Source organism: Pseudonaja textilis, chromosome 1, assembly GCF_049901715.1.
Source record: "Pseudonaja textilis isolate UNSWEBS1 chromosome 1, rPseTex1.2, whole genome shotgun sequence".
Taxonomy (NCBI): domain Eukaryota; kingdom Metazoa; phylum Chordata; class Lepidosauria; order Squamata; family Elapidae; genus Pseudonaja; species Pseudonaja textilis.
The window spans coordinates 229,599,744-229,622,005 of NC_141990.1; the positions used below are offsets into that span (position 1 = coordinate 229,599,744).

General features: G+C 36.1%; 1 protein-coding gene across 1 annotated transcript in view; it reads left to right on the forward strand.

Annotated features, from left to right (window-relative positions):
• Positions 1-206: 206 nt before the first annotated feature.
• PTDSS2 (phosphatidylserine synthase 2) overlaps positions 207-22,262 on the forward strand; it is a 37,175-nt gene continuing 15,119 nt past the window's right edge. Inside the window, exons 1-5 of the mRNA XM_026706690.2 lie at positions 207-678; positions 7,187-7,288; positions 15,111-15,193; positions 17,047-17,114; positions 21,175-21,309. Of these exons, the coding sequence (XP_026562475.1) occupies positions 458-678; positions 7,187-7,288; positions 15,111-15,193; positions 17,047-17,114; positions 21,175-21,309 (609 nt within the window). The 5' untranslated portion in view covers positions 207-457. The remainder of the gene's footprint in view (positions 679-7,186; positions 7,289-15,110; positions 15,194-17,046; positions 17,115-21,174; positions 21,310-22,262) is intronic.

A 22,262-nucleotide genomic window follows, 5' to 3' on the forward strand; every position in this document is an offset into this window, starting at 1 on the left:
CTTACTGAATTCATCAACAAAGCACACAACTATCTAAAAATATTTCGTCAGCCAACCAATCATTAGAAAACGCTCCATCCCGACGTCCTTCTTCTTCTCCGTGTAAAACCTCCCTGCGTTGGCTTGCTGCAATTGAACTTCTATTGTCTACGCTAGAGGCTTGTCCTGCCAAAGCTTTGCTGGACGGTGCCTTCACGAGCCAAGTCATAGAGGGTGGGAGGAAGAGAGAGGAAGGGGGGGTTCGGTGCGCGCATGCGCCCCGCAGGCCTTAGCCGCTCACGTCTCCTCCGAGGAGTCCCGCCCCTCAACCTCGCAGGGTCACGAGCGAGTGCTGGAAAGGCGCTTGAAGAAGAGCTGTTGTGTTGGTTTTTCGGGGCTTCGCATGGGGCGCGCGGAGGGGTCGGCAGGGCGCGCGCCGAGCATCGCTTAAGCCTCGCGAGTCGCGGTCGCTCTCGTGATGAGGGAGCGGAGGGGTCACGGAGGCGCCTCCGGCAAAGCGGCGCTGGAAGAAGGGCAGCCGCCGCCGCCCCCCAACGGCGCTTCTCTGCCGGTTGGAGAGGGGCCGCGCGGGGACTCGCCGCCAGTGGCAGCAGCGCCAGACGCCGCTTTCGTCACTCATGGCGACCGGCGCAGCACTGAGTCGGAGGTGTACGACGACGGGACCAACACCTTCTTCTGGTGAGAGGGGCGACCGTGCTGCCCGAGCTCCTCTTCTGCCTGCCTGCCGGGTCACTCTGAAAGCAGAACGAGCGCTTATGTGGACCCTGTGCATAAAAATAAGGGCGCCCAGAGGGTGCCTGAATCTGGAGGGGAAGGGGTGCTGGGCGCTGATGCTGAAGGTGACAGCAGCAGCAGCAGCAGCAGCCGAGGCGAGGCTTGGATAGGGATTTAGAGCTACCACTCGCTTCTGGTTAGATCTAGGCTGATCTTTGATAACTGTGGGTTTGTGTGTCATCTGAAAGGGATGGTACAGCACGTTCTTAGTTTCAGGACAGACCTTTCCAAATTGCTCCTCCCCTGCTCTTTGTGCTGACTTGGCTTCGTGGCTATTGCTGTCTCGGATGCGATTTTTCATCACTTGCTGTCACAGATGTAAACAAGCTTACAGTTACTAACTAGGCAAGGGTCATCTTGGAGATATTTCCTTAGCAGATTCTCCAATGCCTTCGACAATGGCAGAGCTGCTAATCTAAGATAATGGAAAAGTTCTTAAACGTCCAGAGAGATATTCAGAGATGGATCTGCTTTGAAAGTAGCCCATTTCAAACTATGTAGCATTTAAGCATCAGAAGCTGAACACGGGAAATATTTTATGATGTGGTATTATGCCACAAGATGCTTCATGATAATTTTTTATGTCATATAATGTTTTATAAAGTTTGCCAAAGTTGAATTCCAGGGGAATCATGTGTCCCAGATTTTGGATGTATTCTGGAAGTTAGCCCATTTGTGAGGTATCCTGGTTGAAAAAAATGATGTACAATTTCACCCAGTTAAAAGTTATGGAGCCAAAGGATATATAGTATGTATTTCCTGTGATTGAACTTAACTCTGCTGAAGACCGAGTCATCAGTTTAATCAGGAAAACTGATTAAGATAGACGATTTCCACAATTTTTCATCCTCTTTTTATCTGATGCCTGGCCCCTGAATCTGTTAAGACTATCATTAGAAATCAGTGGAGATAGTGGGTCAACATCAGTAACTGAGTTTAAACATGCTTGGGATAAACACATGCTATTTTTGTCATCTGACAAAAATAGAAAATAAAACAATAAAATAAAAGTAATAAAAATAATGAATAAAGAAAAAAGAAAACAAAAAACAAACTCGAAAGGCAGACTTGATGGACCACTAAGTCTTTTTTCTGTGGTCATTTTTTTGTTTCTGTTCAGTTTCTAAGTGGATATTGCAAAATATAATAAAAACTTGAGTTAGGGTTAATTTAAATCTGCATCAAAGAGGCTCTTGGACTGCGTTCCTTAACTATATTTAAGATTGTGCTTAAATTCATGCTTTTCTTTTTTCAGAATACTGGTAGTCCTTGATTTACGAATGGTCATTTTGTGTCTGTTTAAAATTACAATGCCCCCCCCATGGTACTGGTTCCAAAGTTCTGATATCTGTCCTCCAGTCTGTAGTCACGTGACTTCATTTCAGGTATATGGCAACTGACCCAAATTTATGGCTGTTTGCAGATCCCGCAGTTATGTTGCCACAGTTTACAATATTTTTGCTGAAAACTGGCACTTCCAATTTTCGCCAAACATACCCCATGGTGAACAATTAGTTGACTTGACTGTGATGATTTGCTTACTGACCACCACAAAAATGGTCATAAAATCAGATTGGTCATGTGGGTGACCTGCTTTATGATTAAGACAACTTATAACCATAATGGGCAAACTCAATTGTGGTCATAAATTAAGGGCTACCTATATTTTATTGGATTGTTAGGGAAAAGGAAATATATTCTTAAATATATTCTTATTTATTTTGTATATTCTTCGTCCTTTTTAAATAGTTTCTGTTCTCCAAATTCTTTCATATTATTCTGGCACTTACCCAGTTTGTACAGATTTTCTACATTAAATGTCTATTTTTAGAAAGCAATGGGAGAAGATTGTAAAATCATTTTGTACTTTAGCAGCATTGGGAAGTGAATTGTTTAGAATGCTTATTGCTGATAGAGCATGCAAAGAAATGGAACTGTATCAAAAGAAAAGATTGACAAAGGAACGTTATTATTTTACAATAATCCCTGAAGAAAGTGCATAAGAACACTACATGAGATAATAACAGCTGAGTGAGCCATAGTAAATTTCTGCTATTTTTTTCCTTATAGCTTTTACTTTAGCTGATGTTTTAAAATCCTTGCTGCCCATAAGAAAAATGACATTAGTAATATCTCCGTTGGTTAAAAATAGTGTTTACAACTGCACTTTTAGGTCCTTAAGTAAAATATGGATTGCATCCAGAATATTCTTCCTCTAATTAAAAGGGCAGAAATTGGTGTGCTTTTTGCTGTCGTGCTATATTTCCCACCTAACTGTCTTTACCTATCTGTGCGATTGACAGAGAAGAAAACAAAATAGTTGTAAACTAAAACAAATGTTTGACATTGCAGGGGGCACAGTTCTCTAGCTCTGAAAAAAAACCTTGGCAAAGAGAAAAACGTGAACTGGCTTTGTATGACTTGAACTTTGTGAACTTGGCAGCAAGAGTGATACATTGATACTCAGCAACAAACTTAGAGCCAAGCTAGCAGCTTCCTAGAAGTTGTTGCATTCCAACAGAGTACCTGAGAATTCACTGCCCCAGTATTCAGTGCTCTGCAATTTAGGGAACACCATATTTCATCATAGGTCCAGGGAGAACTTTAGAGAGTACATTAAGAACAAACTGTGTGGTGTAAAAATAGTGATCTAGTAACTGGATATTAATGACATTTTGGGTTATGTCATGTTTTAAATGGAGAGTGAGGGTAAATTGCAGGTTCCTCCCCAATAGCACTCAGTTTATAAACTTCTGCTGGGTTTTTTTTTGTAACCCAACCCAATTTCAAAATATTGTAATTATTCATCTTGGAAATAAGTGTACGTCGTGTTACATTTTTTCCCCTGTAGGTTAAGTACTATTTCAAAGAAGTTTCCATTTGTGTCTCTTATATTTGATGTTCCTATTTATTCTTAGTTATTCTTATATTTGGCTGAACATTTAAAAATAAAAATTGATGTCCTTACATTTTTAGTAGTTAGAGTTATGGTCATTATGGAAAAAGCAAGTACAGTAGTAATGACCTAATTTACTTCATGCTAGTAAACTGGAGTACTTTAGTAGAATAATTTATTAATTGTAATTAAAATACCTTTATGTAAGTGTTGCCATAAACTAGCAAAAGCTCCCTTAATTTTTTTGTTAATTTTTATAGCTGATGCAATTAATTAATTCTATTTACCAGCAAATCACCACAGATCCTTAGCAGTTTACAAAACCTGTCCGTGGTATCAAAATGGTTGGAGATAGCTGCCAGTACTTAACAAAAGTGATATATGAACAAAAGCTTCTCCTGGGAAGAATGTAGTAGATGGGCTTATTCAGACTGGAGAAAGTAGTCCCAAGCTAATTTATAATACTGATTACTGATATATAATTACAGATGTAAAGCATGACTTTCAGAAAATATGTAGATATTAATGTTTATTGAAATAAAAAGGAGAAACTCTTTAAAGGCTAATAATAGATACAGTTGAAATAAACTCCAGTTCATGAAATACACTCTAATAGCAATAGCACTTAGGCTTATACTGCTTCACAGTGCTTTTACAGCCCTCTCTAAGCAGTTTACAGAGTCAGCATATTGCCCCCAATAATCTCATTTTACCAACCTTGGAAGGATGGAAGGCTGAGTCAACCTTGAGCCTGGTCAGACTCGAACTGCCAAATTGGAGGCAGCCGGCAGGCAGCGGAAGTAGCCTGCAGTACTGCATCCTAATTACTGTTCCACCACAGCTCATAATTAATATATATCATATATAATTATAATGCTATCTTCCATTTCAAGGGGGAAAAGTAAATATTTGATCTAAATGTCCATGGAATAGAAGAGGCTGTCTTCATATTGTATTTATATTGAAAGAAGGAGCAAGACTATGCCTATTGTCCCCTCTGTGAAGTATTGTCATGAAATATCAGGAATGAAAGACTATGTTTTTACCTGAATGCATAGCATTTTCCCTTTTCTGCTTAGTTTGTAGACCCAGGTGATAATATTAATGCAGGTGCTGCAATCTACTTTCCATTATCTCTCATAGAATATATACACTAAGGGTTTCTTTTAAAGAGGCTTTTCATCTATAATATTCAGATAGATACAGAATTAAACTCAATAACTGTTCACAGTGGTAGTTATCAGCAAAAATACAACTTTCCAGAGGTAAAGTAATGCCTCTACTAGAAGAAGAAAACATCATTTTATTTGAACATTAAATACATAAAATAATCACTTAGTCAACAATTTCATATTGGAGTCTTTGACATTTTTGTCGAATTGCAATTCACAAGCCATCAGTCTTTGGTCTAGGACAGTGTTTCTTAAAGTGTGGTCTGTACTGAAGTGGCTAAGGCCCTGAGAGTCCTAGCTGATTGGAGGACTTGAATGCCGAGTTGATGGTGGCAGTAGGAGCAAGAGTCAGCAATTGTCCTGAGGGAGAACTGATGACTCCTGTAGCTACCAAGTGGCCAGGTACATGGTCCAGCAACAATCTTGGCAGTTTCTTCTCTCTGTGTAAGACACAGGACTTGAACGTACTAATTCGATTTGATTATGATAGCTGATGGCCTGAAGGCATGAGTTAGACTAGCAAGGATATTGAGGGGTTTGTATCATTTTGTTGGAGGGGGCTGGAGGGGGCTAGTCATGCCTCCTGCCCCTGGGTGAGAGGCAGTGGCAGGAATGAGGCCCAGCCTATTGGATGTGATGTTCTGTAGAGACCAGGTGAGAATGGGGTGGCTAAGAGGGAGGATTGAATAGGTGTGATGGTGTGGGTGAGGAATAGGAGGCACTGCTCAGGTTAGGCACTAAGTGTCTAATTCATCCCCAGTTATTTGTTGCTGGGTAGGGTAGGCATCTTTAGCTTAGGAATGGGAAGAGTTGGGAAGGATATGACAGGAGTCCAGTTCTGGGTGTTACACATTTGCCCAAATTACACCACTATGATATAAATCTTTTAAACAAATATCCTACAAGTGCATCAATTTTAATTTTTAATATGGTGAATATTGATACATATAGCCCATTCATATAACCTTATAGGTTGTTCATTAAAGCTGCCAACATATTTCTAAGGCTTTATCAGAGGCTCTTGGCTGCTATGTGGGTCTTCTGTTAGTCTTTCAAGTTTTCCTCTGAGGGAAAGAATGAATAATCATTTTCCATCAGCTGAAATGTCAGAAAACATTTTCTCAGTTATCAGTTTGAAATTTAACATTCATGGTTGGACAATGAATGTATTGGGATCAGCTAAAATAAAAGAAAGGAAGGTGTAAGGGGTTTCATTGTAAAAGGCAGGGGATGTAGAAAAAGCAATGTGTTCAAAAATTAGATTGAATGTTACTGCTTCAAAGTTTTTGGTTTTTGTTATTTAGGCTTGTTTTTGTTATTTAGGCTCAGTTTTAAGGTCATATTTATAGGCACTGAGTGTTTTACTAGGTGGAAAGTTGCTGATCAAATTGTTGAAATACTGTTTAATGAACAGAGAAGAAAGAATCTTTTATAATTCCTCTTAAGTCGTCTCTGAATATAGAGAGATTTCACTGTGTTTGGTTGGATGGTTTGCAAAAAAAAAGCAATAAAAAGTTAAAGTAAAATCTAAAAAATATAAAAGTCCTATTGCATCTCTGAAGGCTTTGAGAGCATTTTGATCGGGCTTGATTCCTAGAAAACAGTTAGTGACAATCCCTACCTTTTTTATCAGTATGTCAGATTCTAAAGTTTTTTTTTTGTTCAGAAGAATTTTACTGTAGGTCCACCCCCACCCCCACCCTGTTTTTACCTCAATGATCAGCAGTTGTTTTATCAACTACTTTTGAAGATTTCTTTAAACTTCAGCTTATATAAAATGTGCAACTCCAAATGCACGAAGTGAGTGAGTGAAAATGTATTTTTGATGCAGTTGCTGGTATTTCTCTTGTGAGCCTAGTTTAAGGTGGTGTTATTCTTTTCCGTGTTTGAGACTATTATCCCATACATTTTTCTGCTACAGCTGTTGTTCAGGGTTAATTAGTCTCATTAAGTGAGTTGACATAGCCAACAAAACTATTATAACAACTTTTTCAGTATTTGCAAGCTCTGAACAGTTCTCCCCATGAAAACTAGCATTTTCTTCAAGATCTTTCAAAAAAGGCGTAAAAAACGTGACTCCTCTAAACTTGTATATGTAACTAGTGAACTTGTATTGCTTTGCCTTTAAAATTCTGTATTAATGCATTTTACATTACAGGTGTATGTGTACTTTGCCTTTTAAATGCTATATTAATATATTTAATATGAGGGCTGTATGCTTATGTAAATACAAACATATATACATATTTGCACACATAAAGCTTTAATTTCTGCTGGTGAAAATAATAAGCCAACTATAAACAGTGTGTCAAAAAAAGATGATATTTTTTTCCCTTGTCAACAGGCAAGCTCACACCTTAACAGTCTTGTTTATCCTTACTTGCACCCTGGGCTATGTGACTTTGCTTGAAGAAACGCCACAGGACACAACCTATAACACTAAGAGGTAAATAACTTTTACAGATTATGAATGTAATGCTGTCCACTTATTACCTATTGTAGTTTGTTGGAATGCCAAATTTTCAACTGCAGTTCTTTTATGCAGATAGTCTTTGACTTACAACCATCCATGTAATGACTATTTGAAGTTACAGCAACATTGAAAAAAGTGACTTATGCCAAGTCTTCTTGCACTTATGACCATCATAGCATCTGCATGGTCATGTGATCAAAAATTGGGCTCTTGGCAAGCAGCATGTATTTATGATGCTTGAAATGTCCCAGAGTCATGTGATTGCAATTTGCAGCCTTCCCAGCTAGCTTTCAAAAAGTAAAGAGAATGGGAGGAGCCAAATTCACTTAACAGCCTTGTGATTTACTTAACAAATGCAGTGATTCATTGAACGACCATGGCAAAAAGGTGTAAAATTAGAAACAATTCGCTTCACACTGCCTTGCTTAGTGATGGAAATTCTGGTCCCAATTGTGTTCATAAGTTGAGGACTACCAGTATTTGGGTTTGTTTTCTGAAACAGTTTGTAGCACATTGAGTAGTTATTTCCTAGTTTCATTTGAAAACTAATGCATAGTACATGATAAAAATATAAATTAAATGTTGCATATTGATGAATCTGCTTTTAAGGGTTTCTCTTTATTAAATCACAGGGTAATTTGATAATTCCAAAATCATTCCAAATTGAAAATGTTTTCTTAATATTTCTCTATCTGATGAAAGTCTCATTGAACTTACAAAGATTGGTATCTAAGTAGCAGAGGTTTATTCGAATGCCTCATGAATCAAATAGCATCTTTTAATATATCCTAGAGCAAGTGTTTTGTTAAATTAGATTTGAAAATTAATGTATTCATACAAAATCAGGATTCATTCTAGATATGGTCTTAAACTTATGAGCAGTTGTTTAATGACTGTTCAAAGTTCAAAGAATTGAAAAAAGTTACTTAAGACTTATCCTCAAAATTACGACTGCCTTGCAGTCATATAATCACATTTCAGATGATTAGCAACTAGATAGGCATTTACCAGATTTGGACTTACAACCATGTAATTAGCTTAACAACCACATGATTTTACTTAATGACTATGGTGACTTGCTTAACAAGTATCATAAAAATGGTTGTAAGATCAAGTATGGCCGTATGATGTTTCAACTTATGATCACAATGACTTACCACAAAATCCTGGACTCAGTTGAGGCCATACTTTGATGATTACCTGTATTTTGCTTTCAGTGAAACAAATTATTGGACTGCAGCTTATTTCTTTCTGTAATCTCAAAACTACTGAATGCCAGAGTATAACATAATGGAAAAAAAAAACCCTGCAATTTGTGAATCTGATAGTTGTGAGTAGTAGGGTATTGTAAAGTTGAAATGGAATATAAACAAACAGAAAGATTAATTATTTCATCGTTGAACACCACTGTAGTATAGTCACTCCTTTGCTCTTTTCTCCCAGGGCTATATTAGGGCCATAAATATTTGTGAAAAGGTGGAAGGGGTATTTTGTGAATTCCTTTTTGAAAGGTAGTACATATACATTGAGTAGGTGACAAATTAGTTATATAAGACATACACTTTGAGATTGAACTTTCCATCTACTCGTTTACGTGGCAATTCATTGGAATAGCCTGCCAACTGAATTATTGCTAGATTTTTGATTAGTGTAATTCTGGAGACAAAAGTGTACTAAAATATTTATAGGTATCTTATATCTGACTGACTCATTAGCACTGATAACAATTAGAGTTCATAGCTTAGTTTGAATTACCATATCGGTTTAATGTACCTGAATATGACTTTTGCCCTATTGTTTCTCCTACTGTGACACAAGTTATCTGTAAAACAGTCACTAGTTTTGGAATAAAATAGAATATTAAACCCAGTGAGTGATGTTGCATTAATCAGTTTCTTAGCCAAATTTATCTCATGGGTTGTTATTTAGGAAAGTTAAAGGATGATATATAAGTTAAAATTAAAGTTAAAATTAAAGGATACAATGCCATGTGTGTAGATTTGAGTTCCTCGAAAAAAGGCAAGATATGAATGTAGTAAATAATAATAATTCATCAAGTAATCATTTGACTACTGTGATGTACATTGTTCTGCTGAGGAATCATAGGGTGAAGAAAGTTTTATATATCTCTGAGAACTAATAGGATTTTTGGATGAAAACAATCCCTAATGCTGAACTTTGGAATGTAATCAAATATATCTACCTATTAATTAACTTAAAGTGATACTGTTATAATTTCTTGGTCTTTCAATTTGTTTGTTATTCTGTTTTAAAAAATTAATATCCATAAAATCCCTGTTTAGGGAAAGAATAAATTAGAGAGCCAGTTTGGTCTAGTGATTAAGGCATCAGGTTAGAAACCAGGAAGACTGTCAATTCTAATCCTGCTTTAGCATGAAAAGCATCTGCATGATTTTGAGCCAGTCACTCTCTCAACCCAACTCACCTCATAGGATTATTGTTGTGGAGAAAATAGGGAAAGGAAGGAATATTAGGCATGTTCGCCCTTCTGACTTATTTATTAAAATAATAATGGTAAAATATAAATAAGACTTGAATCAGGCAAGTGTTTGTAAGTTTTTTTCATGGCTGCTGGATTTTTATCATCATTATTTCAGTCAGCACAAACAATAAGCCGTTTTGTGTCTATGCTGCTTTCTAAATCATCTAAATTTGATTTTGATCTGTGTGCACAATAATTCAAATTCACAGATATTAATCAAAAGGTAATCCCATTGGAAAACTAAAGATAGCAAGGATTTATGGCAAGTTACATGAGCTACAGATCACTTTCACATATTATATCTAACAAACATTAAACAGGGTGCCTGCAAACACAGTAGCTTTTTGCCTTCTGATTAATTAATTCTACTATATATAAAATTATTGAGTGTCCCAACTTCCAATAGGTGGGGTGGGGGTGAGGCTGAGGGCTGAGATCATTTCTGTCTCTCTGTTGAACTATCCATGAGATTGGGGATGAGATTTTGTCCTTTTCTCAGATCTGGAAAGGGAGAAAATGTTAAATGTTATTTTTTGCGGACAGCATGTAACCTCAGTGAAATTCAGTAATCCATTGTCAAAATATCAAGGGGCAGCTTTATATAGTCATGCTTAAATGTAGAGAATATACATTTTTATTGATCCAATAAAACAAAAATTAAAATATGAAAATAGTTTTATTGCTTTTAGAAAGAGAAACCAGTTGTTCTGAATACTTCAAGAGTTAATATCTTAAAAGCAGTCCAACTTATCTTAAAGATTGTCAGGTTGGTATATTGTCTGTAAGTCTTTATTTCAACTTTTCTTAAAGAGCTGAACTAAATTGTGACCTTTCTCATGGGACCGGGTTTTTTTTTTAGAAGCTTCTCCTTACTCTGAGCTTTTAAATAGTCATTAAACTTAAACAAATATGAGAAAAAATAGCCTCATCTATTGCTTAGATGAGACATTAGTTTGGTCCACTTCAGAACACACTGTGGGGTTATTACAGCTTAGTTATTTTGGGTATAATTTTTATTTGGGAATTGGCATGGAGAATGAGACTCTTTGGGTGTTTTCAGTATCACAGTGACCATGATTTCTTTCTAGATGACCTGAATGTTCTGGGAAAAGGAAGCACAATCTTGCAGTTCTATGTCTTAGGTAATTGCAAATGGTGTCCCTTGGCTATAGTTGCGTCTTAAAATGAGAGCTGTTAATATATTGTCCCCCAGGGCTCCATTTTGTCGCCAGTGCTTTTTAATATCTGTGTGATAGAAAAAAGCATCAGGAAACGTAAAGCTGGATTTTATCAGTTGTACTGAATCTGCTAATCTTTCCTTGAATCAGTAGCTGCATGATCTGGGGCCACATCTGAAGTAGAATCTCTGATATCCAATTTGAGGTAATAGCCAAGACCACCCTTTATCAGGTTTGCTTGTGTCAATTGTATTCCTTCTGGAAGACACTATTTCACTGTTTAAATTATTGTGCATGTACCAGTAACCTCAAGTCTTCAGTATTGCAACATGGTCTACATAGGGATATCTATATTTGTAGTATGGAATATTCCATTGATATAGAAGAAGTCAAAGAGGCTATGTTACACCCGCACTAAGTCATTCAAGGAAGTACAAATCACTTAGTACTGTTGCAACTTCAAAAGTCATTGAATGAGGACTATCTGTAATGCAAATTTGGCTTGTGCTATTGTGCTTAGAAGATGCTAACAAGGAACCACAAGAAATGAACATTTTTAAAGCATTTACTGTATCATATACTGTTTAAATAGAGCTTTGTCCTGGAACAATGGACTAGCACTTGAGACACAAGTCTTTGTCTTAATACGACCATTTTCTGACTCCATCGGGATAACCTAATATCTTTAAGTTATGTGAATTCTGTGAAGTATTTACTTTTTAGATCATAATTAAACTGTACATTCATCATCACCACTGCAACCCAGTCACTGCGGTCTAAGCTTCTATGGTCATTTTGGCTGGGGTTGTGAGAGAGACTGAAAATCTACGCCTTGGGAGGGTGGGGTATAGAATATTGATATTATGGAAAACTGAATACAGGTCTTCCAGGATGTTAATATTCTTATGTCTAAACAAAATAAACCTAAAAAATATTTTCCCTTAAAAGGGTCATGAAGGTCTTATGAGGCAATCCCCATTCTCCAGTATGTACAACTGCTTAGTGTTATTGTGAAATTGATAGTAGCACAATGCAGCAGTTGAATTTGTAATGGCAATATTGAGCTCGTCTAGGAAATCAAGATGCTAATATTTCCATGGGTTGAAATGAAAAAACAGCCACTTGCTTTCCAGTCTCTGGAAAAGGAAACATGGCTATTCTAGGAGCAGAGCATGCTAGTTCAGGTTGGCAGTGTCTCAACACTCAGAACTACTTTTTCCCATTCAAGCCTTGGCAGAGAAGAAGATGCATTAGGAAGCAGATCCTCTGCATCTTTCCCCGACTGAACCTTGGGTAAGGAAAACACATATAGAGAAGCAGGTTGCCTGGTCCCCAGGTTTCTATCCTTAGACCGCGGCCTTCTCTCAATTGTTAAATTGAAGTCATCCAACTGGTGGCCTTTCAGTCAGAATGACTTTATTTACTTTTTTGTCCCCTTAATCCCTGAGCCGAATGTGGGAGACTTCAAAGAGAAGAATGGGCTACTGCTTCAAAGAGAAGAATGGGCTATTGCTTTTTAGCAGTATCTTATCACAAATCTTCCTGAATCTAGAGAGGGGAAAATTCCTTCTTCAAAGATAAAAGCGCTTTTCTCCACTGCCATGTTTTTTGTTTGCTTGTTAGATTTTTTAAAGCTACCCAATGTAATTAGTATGTTCTCCTCCTATCTTAAAAAAAATAGGTCAGTACTAACAGCATTGCCCCCAGCTTCCTAGATTGCAAAATCAAAAGTTTGAATAATGCTTCTGTTCTAACATGTTTTTCAGGAAACTGTAATTTTAAAACAGGAAAGGTGACTTACATCCATTCTTGGTTATTTAATTTGCCTTGGTTGAAATTAGCACATTTTCCTGCTCAGTAACTATAGTTGTATTTGGGAGTTCTATCTGGTATATTTAACTCAAAGATTATCTCCTCCCCACCCATCATCTAGACCAGGAGTGTCAAACTGGGTATCATCACATGATGTATTGTGACTTTTTCCCACTTGCTGAACTGGGCATGGCTGGTGGGTAACACATCTGGCACATAGGCTGCGAGTTTGACATCCCTGATCTAGACTATCTTATTTTGTGAATAAAGTCTGAGGGACACAAGTAAACTTCTTAAATAAATAAAATCCTAATAAACTTTCTCTACTTTAGATCCCTATTTCTGTATAGTAATCTGCACAAGAGAGTTAGTTCAAGTTAGCGGAATTTCTTTGCATATATTGTTAAAGTAATTCTCACATAGACTCACACTCATATATCTTGCTGATATATGCTGTTATAATGATGGATTCATATATCATGCTAGGTTATTTATTTGTATGCTGTCCATTCCCAAAGATTGAGACAGATGCAGGATTTAAATTGGAATAAGGGAAGGAAGTCATGGAGAATATTTTTGTGGTTGCTAAGAATTGAAAATGACTTGATGGCATATAATTAATCAGTAAATCAATCAAGACAGACAGTATTGCCACTCTAGGTATTTAAGAAGTGAGTGCAGATTGTGCAAGCTAATGCCTTTTAATAAAATGTGTTAGTTGGAAATGATGTTCTCAGACTTCTGAATTTCTGCAAATATCTCTAAGAAAATTCCCCTCTTACTGATATGGGTAGCCTAGAAACAAAAGCCATCAGACTAATTACTTGAAGTATCCACTCTTAAATTGAATGTGTAAGATTTGGCCCTCTTTCTCCCGTTTTTGAAAAGTCTGCTTTGTATAAAACAATTACTTTGGATTTAACAGAGTAAGAGTTATATTTTAATTTGGTTAAATTGAATTATTTATTGGTTAGATTTATTGGTTATTTCCGGGCATCAAAATTTCATTCTGAAAGATATTTTAAATTGGCAGTTTGTCAGATTATTATGATGGACAGAAGCTAGATAGATCAGAGTCTGTTGGTAGATTTCTTGGTCATCTGTATTAGTTTGTCAAGGATTTCCAAATTCTAATAGAACTAATGCAAAGACTTTTCTCCCTGTGTATGAAATAATGCTTATTTGGTCAAGTCTATAAATAGTTATGTAGCTATCAAATCCAGTCACTGCTAAATACAAAACATTGCAAAGTAAGGTTTGCCAGTGTCATAACCAAACTTCATGATACTTCTTCAAGATTGGGCTGCCTTAACGGTTTCATTCGTTCAATAATAAATTTTATCATGGTTCAAAAATGCCCACAATATTAAGTCTAAGACAAATAGAAAACAAAAATAATACTGACATATTGACTATATCAAGAATGCATGTAACCAAACTCACTAATTCTATAAAAATTAGAAAGAGCCCTCTGGTCAATTGGTCTGTCTGTCTGTCTTTCTTTTGGTGAACATATCCAACACATCTTCTCTTATTTTCCCCACAACAACAACAAACTGGGAGGTGGGTTGGGGTGAGAGACAGTGACTGGCCTAAACTCACCCAGCTGACTTTCATGTCAGGCTTTAAATGCTGCTGTTCAGAATTTGACTGTTATGTGTAGAGTATGATGTATATTTATAGTAAGATGACACAGTAATTGTGTGGACAACCTGAAAGATTTTATTTTAAAAAACTGAACTAACTTACTCTGCATGTTTTTGTAATATTCTTAATAAATAAGATGTAGCTAGATATTTTGTTTGCACCTGACTCACATGGTATGCTTCTTCCTCATAGGAAATCTTAATAAATTAGTCATCTACCAAGACAGATGGCAATACCATATATTAAAGGGAAACTAAGAGAGGCCTCTGCAATATCTAAAGTAATTCCAAAATAGCAAGACATCTATTTGTGAGACTTAATGTCACTGGAAAAGAAAAACATATAATCTATGTCCATAACTCGTTTAAGAATCTCTATAGATCATTTAAATTTAATTAACACCAGAAATACATACGTAATAGCAATTAGTCCAATGAGGCTTTCTTCCAGTCCAACTGATCTTTAATATGATTCATTTAAGTAACCAAGCCTGCTAGGCAAAACCTCCATTTTACTCCAATCACTAGCCAAGATAAAATTAATAATCATTATCTTGTAATTTTATATTATATGAACAGTCAACATGTTAAATTGGCTGTAAGCAAGTTATTGTTACAATATACTGAGGACTGTTTTGTTCTTGATTTTTTTCCAGAGGTATTGTAGCCAGCATTTTAGTTTTTCTGTGTTTTGGAGTTACTCAAGCAAAAGATGGTCCATTTTCAAGACCTCATCCAGGTAATCCAAATATAGTATTAAAATAGACTGAAAAAGTAATCTTATGTAAATTTTGAAAATTGTCAAGATTTCCTTAACAAAATCTGTCATAGCATTTTGAAAGTCCTAATCTGATCTCTGTCCAGACTAACCATGTATTTATTTGTATAGATTCTGTGTGCTTAACATGCTGCTGTATATTGATGCAAATTTTCCAATTTCCGGCTTAGTTTTATAACATATTTAGAAGAATATATAATGTTTAAAATAAAAATCATATCAAAAATATAGAGATGTATCTAATATTATACATTACCCATATGTTTATGAAAGCTTCTTACCATGCTTAATAAAAATAACAGAATAGATGATACATGAGGAAATGGTTGTTGCAAATAAATGAGTGTTGGGCACTATAGTGAATGTTGTAAAGGTGACCTGAGTTTGTCAGTGTGTCATGAAACTGCTAAGAGAAGATATACTACATGTTTCATGAGTGATTCATACGAACACTTATAAGGTACTTTTGGGGGTGTGAAGTCTCTTCATTGCTTGTCAGCTTTCACATGTTGAAGAGACAGTGAGCAGTCCAGTTTTTTGAGGAGTTTTTTCCCCACTACAGTACACGCATTACTATTCTAATCAGGGAAGGATGTTTCAATTAAGTGTGTGTCCATTCTAATACTAGTAGAAGTGTTCATATTTCAAAAAACTATTTTATATACGTATTTGTCTGTAGCTAAAGAGCATCAAGAACATCTTCATAATGGGAGGTATAAAATCAGAACAATAATTTAAAAATGCAACATATCTAATTAGAATTAATTTTAATGACAAGAAGAAAGTAGGTTTTTTATAATTCTTAGATACTATGAAGTACCTTTTCTCTTTACAGTCGTCTGTGCCAGTAATCTACTCATGAAATAACAGATTAATTAAAATAATAAATACATCATTTGAACTCTGTTATTTTGAATGGAACTTCTGAAACTCACATCTATAAACTGCTGTTCCTTAAAGTACTTCCAAATTCTAATTTATCAATGTGAATAGTTTTTAGTAATTCTGGGGCCACCTTCTTTTAGCTTGGTTCAGCCCTTTCTTTATTTTGATCAATGTGAGCAACAAATCAGTCTTACGTGTCTAAATAAGATGTGTTTTCTTGATAGTAAAATAGGATAAATGAAGTAAATTCAGCACAGAGTGCTGCTTGTTTAATTTCTGGTATTTTCAGAATTCCCTTTTATTAATTCTTTGAATGTTTATTTGCTAACACTACCCTCATTTGACTTTAAACTTTAAACCTTTCCATTTTCCATTTTGAAATGATGATGTGATATGAAACAGAATAAGTGAGATGTGCCACATAGATGAAGTCAGATTTACTTTCACTACAATTCACAGCTGTTTTATAAGATATAATTTGTAATGTAGGAATGCAATGTTCTGTGTGTATTACCCAAGTTGCAAGAGTATTTTGACCTACTTTGAATCTTGTTTCATTTTTATTAATAATTTTAAAAATAAATACAATTGGATATAGAACAAAAAGCTAAGGCAAGGAGCCCATTAAAATTTAATTCATAAGAATAGATCAAAGTACTCCACAGTATTTTGCTGCCTCAAATCTCTTTTTGGGAATGAGTGGATTGTAAATCCCCAAAATATGGATGAATTTTCTCAGTAATTGATTTAGCTAACCTTTTCCAGTTAGTCATTTGGGCCTTCTGCATTTTTATTTTTAACTTTGTATACTTCCTTCAAAGCACATACAATTCCATACAAACAAAGCTTCTTGTTCCTAAAGATTCTATATGTACTAGTTCAGCCTTATGCCCAGCTATAATATATTTACATTTGTTAATTTGTTCTAGCTTACTGGAGGTTTTGGCTATGCGTCAGTGTTGTCTATGAGCTTTTTCTCATCTTCATACTTTTTCAGGTAAGAAATGTAAAGTTTATATAGTATTTTAAAGAAAACCTTAAGAGATAAAAAGTAGAGATCATAACCATTGGCTTCTCTTCTTACCATGACAGCATATTGCATACAAATGCATAAGTGACATCATTCCAATAGTCCATCTGACTATTATTATTATAATATCCCCTCCCATTTTTAATATATTTTGGTTAACCAAGGCAGTAAGCATACCTAATACTCTTTTCTCCTATTTTCCCACAACATACCGAGTGACTGGCCCCAAAGTCACTGAGCCAGCTTTCATGCCTAAGGCAGGCTTAGAACTGCCTTAGCAATCTCCTGATTTTGAGGCCAGCACTTTCACCATTGCACCAAACTGGCTTTCTAGTATTACAGTACATTATATAATGCAGCTTTCCCCAATCTGAGCATCTTGCGGATTTCAACTTCCAGAATTCTCACCAGTGAATTTGATTTAATCTGTTTGGCACTAACTCTGCAGGATCTTGGGTTGAGGTATTTCTCATTATATCTACTAATTTTTCTGTGACTGAAGATTCCACGGATTTAATCTGGACCCGCTACTAAAAAAAAATATGGTCCCGACTCCCTTCCTGTTTACAGTGGAAGAATCAAAATTTCCTTTTAACTCATTTGTTTTAGACATGTATGTAAACATTCAAGCAACACTTCTATTTTTCTTTGGAAAGTTTAAGATTGTTTACTTTCTGTACTGGGACAAACCTTTTAGCCAGTAGGACAATGGCTCTGTTGAAAATTTTTAGCCCTTTTTCCAGGTTTCAATTTATCCTCAGAAGAAAAAAATTAGATCAATCTCAAATGGATAACAGTTAGTTTCATTCTCTTTTTTAAGCAGAAACAATGGTAATGTTCATATAACTGGGTCATGGATCAAGTTAATTTGTCATATGAATATCAAACCCAAGTCAAGATCAAGGAGGGTCATTTTAATTATGATACAGCTAATGTTAATTTTTAGTGAAAGAATTATTCTTAGAACATTTGGAAAAGCAAAAGGCATGTTTTCTTAAGGATGGCCATAATTTGTAGAAAACTGATTGATAAAAAATCTTTGATTAAAAAAATATTTATAAGAACTAAATAGGCCTTAATGACATGCTTGAAGCAGAAAAATGTTTGAAATGAAATACTTAGAATGGCCCTTTAAAACATGGATGTTCTAAATCAGGGGTGTCAAATTTGTGTCGTCACAGAGGTATCATGTGATGTATTGGGACTTTTTTCCCCTTCGCTAAACCAGATGTGGGTGTGGCCAGTGTGTGATGCATCCGGCCCGTAGGCTAGGAGTTTGACAGCCTGTTTTAAATGATTTTGGTCCAGAAGAATAAAATTTGAAACATTTTACATGTTCCTTCATAAAGAATAACAGAATGATCTTATTCGCTTCTCTCTTTCCAGCATTCATCCCACAATTGCAAAAGTCGATTGTATGGTAGTTCATGATGAATGCTACTTGGCACCCAAAGACAAGACAATTTTACATTGATCTTAAATATAATAAATAATGTTTTTTAGTATTTACAAACATCCTTTCAGATAAAGAAAAAAACAATTAAGCATACTTTCTGCAATAAGTATCACAGCCAAAAAGCATTTCCCAACAAAGAAAGAACAAAAGTAATCCACAGAAAAGTTCCAAATATACACTTCTCCAGTTGTAATTTTTTCCTAATGCTTATGTGAAGTACACTCATATATTTGGCAGTCTAATAAAGGAGAATATTTGTAGCTCAGGGTTGACATAAGAGGTCCTTGGTGCTCTCTGAGCTTGCTTGTTTTATTGCAGATGTTTCATAATCCAAATTAGGTAACATATCAGTGCTGCTATCCCCATTTGACAACCTGCTAGACAAGCTCAGCCCATAAAAAATACCATGTTTGCATTTGCTACCTATGCATAGTATAATTGAAGAAATCTCTGAAAATGAGATAATAATATATCTCATAACAAAGTGTAAAACATACTTAAACTTACAGTGCATTCAGAAAGTATTCAGACCCTTTCACTTTTGTCAATTCTGTTATGCTGCAGCCTGATTCTACAGTTGTTGAAATTCATTTTTTTCTTATTACATTCAGACCCTATAATGACAAAGCGAAAACAGAATTTTAGAAATGTCTGTAAATATATTAAAAAGAAAAAATTGAAATATCACATTGGCATAAGTATTCAAACCCTGTGCAACAACACTTGAATTTTAGCTCAGGTGCCTCCCAGTTCTCTTGATAGTTACTGACATGTTTCTACACCTAGAATGGAGTCAGTTTGTGGTAAATTAAATTGATTGGACATGATTTGGAAAAGCATACACCTCTATAGAAGACATCATAGCTGACAATGCAAAAGCCATGAGGGCAAAGGAATTGCCTGCAGAGCTCAGAAACAGGATAATTGCAAGACACAGTTCTAGGGAAGGATACAGTAAAATTTTTGCTTCACTGAAGATTCCTAAGAGCATAGTGGCCTCCATGATTCTCAAATGGAAGGAGTTTGGCACAACCAGGACTCTTCCAAGAGCTGGTTGCTCAGTCAAACTGAGCAATTGGGGGAGAAGAACCTTAATAAGAGAGGTGACCAAGAACCCAATGGTCACTGACTGAACTCCAGAGATCCTGTGTAGAGAAGGGATAGAGTTCCAGAAGGACAACTATCGCTGCAACCCTCCATCGATCTGGGCTTTATGACAGAGTGGCTAGATGGAAGCCTCTCCTCAGTGCAAAACACATGAAAGCTTGTTTGGAGTTTGCAAAAAAAGCACTTGAAGGACTCTCAGACTGTGAGGAACAAGATTCTCTGGTCTGATGAAAGCAAGATTGAATTGCTTGGCCTCAATTCTAAGTGTTGTATCAGACACCGCTCATCATCTGCCCAATATCATCCCAACAGTGAAGCGTGGTGCATCATGCTGTGGGGGTATTTTTTTTAGCAGCAGGGACTAGGAATGGGGTTGAGGGAAAGTTGAATGAAACAAAGTACAGGGATATCCTTTATGAAAACCTGTTCCACAACATTCAGGACCTCAGACTGGGCTGAAGGTTCACTTTCCAACATGACAACAATCGTAAGCACACAACTAAGACAACACAGGAGTGGCCTAGGGACAGCCCCTTGAATGTCCTAGAGTGGCTCAGCCCTGACTTGAACCCTATTGAACATCTCTGAAAGGACCTGAAAATGGCTGTCCACTGACGGTCGTCATCCAACCTGAATGAGCATGAGAGGATTTGCAAGGTAGAATGGCAGAAGATTCCCCAATCCAGGTATGCAAAGCTTGTTGCATCATATACCAGACTCGAGGCTGTAATGGCTGCCAAAGGTGCAATTCAATTCAAAGGAGTGAAGGATCTGAATATTTATGCCAATGTGATATTTCAGTTTTTTCTTTTTAATAAATTTACAGACATTTCTAAAATTCTATTTTCACTTTGTCATTATGGGGTACTGAGTGTAGATTAAGAAGGAAAAAATGAATTTCCACAACTGTAGAATCAGGCTGCAACATAACAAAACTGACAAAAGTGAATACTTTCTGAATACATTGTAATTATTTGACAGGCAGTGCTCTTTTTTTGCATATCTAAGTATTTGATTGTCCTTCAGCTGTACTCTCCTTCTGTTAGCAGATAGCCCTAGCCAGTATCAGCAGAGATTGAACCAACATGTATTGTTTAATTGGCTGATGCAGTCTTTAATTTTTTGTATTTCTTTAAACAAGCCATTTGCAGGAATATGAGGTAGTTTGAAAGGGTCGAATGAAATAAGCCTAAAACAATTATCCAGAATGATGGTATCTGGTTCCTAATTCCACACAAAATGTGGCTGTTCCAAACTTGAAATGTTGTGTATGCTTTTTTCTAGTTATCTAAATTTCTTTCTTCAGTTCTTTTTAGGGTCTGGGTAGCCATTATATATATATATATATATATTTGGGGGGGGGGTGGTTATTATATATGTATATACTTTTTGTATTGCCAATTTAACAAATATAACTTTTTAAAAGAAATGTTGATGTTCTTGAACATGTATTTAATTTTGCAGACTGTACATGATGGAAGACAGTTTATGAAATTTATTGATCCTAATTTAGGAGTCCCTTTGCCAGAAAGAGACTATGGTGGGAATTGCCTTATGTATGACCCCAATAATAGAACAGATGCCTTTCACAATATTTGGGTAAGATACTAAATGGAGATATTGTATTCATTTAATATCGTTATGTCCTAGGACAGGGGTGTCAGACTCACATCATGGCGGTGTCATGTGATGTATCGGGACTTATTTCCCCTTTGCTAAACTGGGTGTGGGCATGGCCAGTGCGTGATACATCTGGCTTGCAGAAGTTTGACAGCCCTGTCCTAGGATTTTGTACTTCTTTGATTACCATGGATGCCTGATAATTGTTGATAATTGTTTCAACAAGTGATGTCGTTATGAAATAACTTCAGTTGTTTCATAACAGAGTCTGCCTTCAACAATTCCACAGATGAGTTCCAATGCATCTTTCTGAGAATTTCAGGCTTCATTTCTTTCAAAGCAAATTTTAACTCGGTAGACAGACTGCAGGTAGTCCTTGTTTAGTGACTGCAGTTGGTTCAACACCCTGGACATTAAACAAAGTGATTGCTAAGTGAACACCTCTCTCAGAAAGCGATGCTGTGAGGATCACTGATTGTTGCTGTCTCATTTAGATAAAGTTATCTCGCATAATGTCCTGTACCTGATTCATCCCCCCACCTTTTTTTTTTTTGTTCTACTGCAAGGTGGAGAAATTGTTTAAACAGTTTCTTCTTGAGCTGCTTCTCAGTGCAGGATTTCCTTAAAAAGAGTTAACGAGTTAACAAGGTCACTATGACCTTTATTAATTATTAAAAGACTCCAGACCTCATAACTGCTGAATGAAACTGACCAGGGCTTAATCTGTTTCACATTAAAGACCTTTTTTGTCATAAATGCTCAGAGTGGAAAGCATTTATTACCATTGTATTTGTGAATGGTTTCTATCCAAGGTGGTTGCTAAATGAGGATTATCTGTAGTAAAATTTTGAAACCCATAAAAGTCATTTTCTATGCATGGGAGCTAAGACATTACTGCCTTGCATATGGCTTTGGTTTTTTTTGTTGTTGTT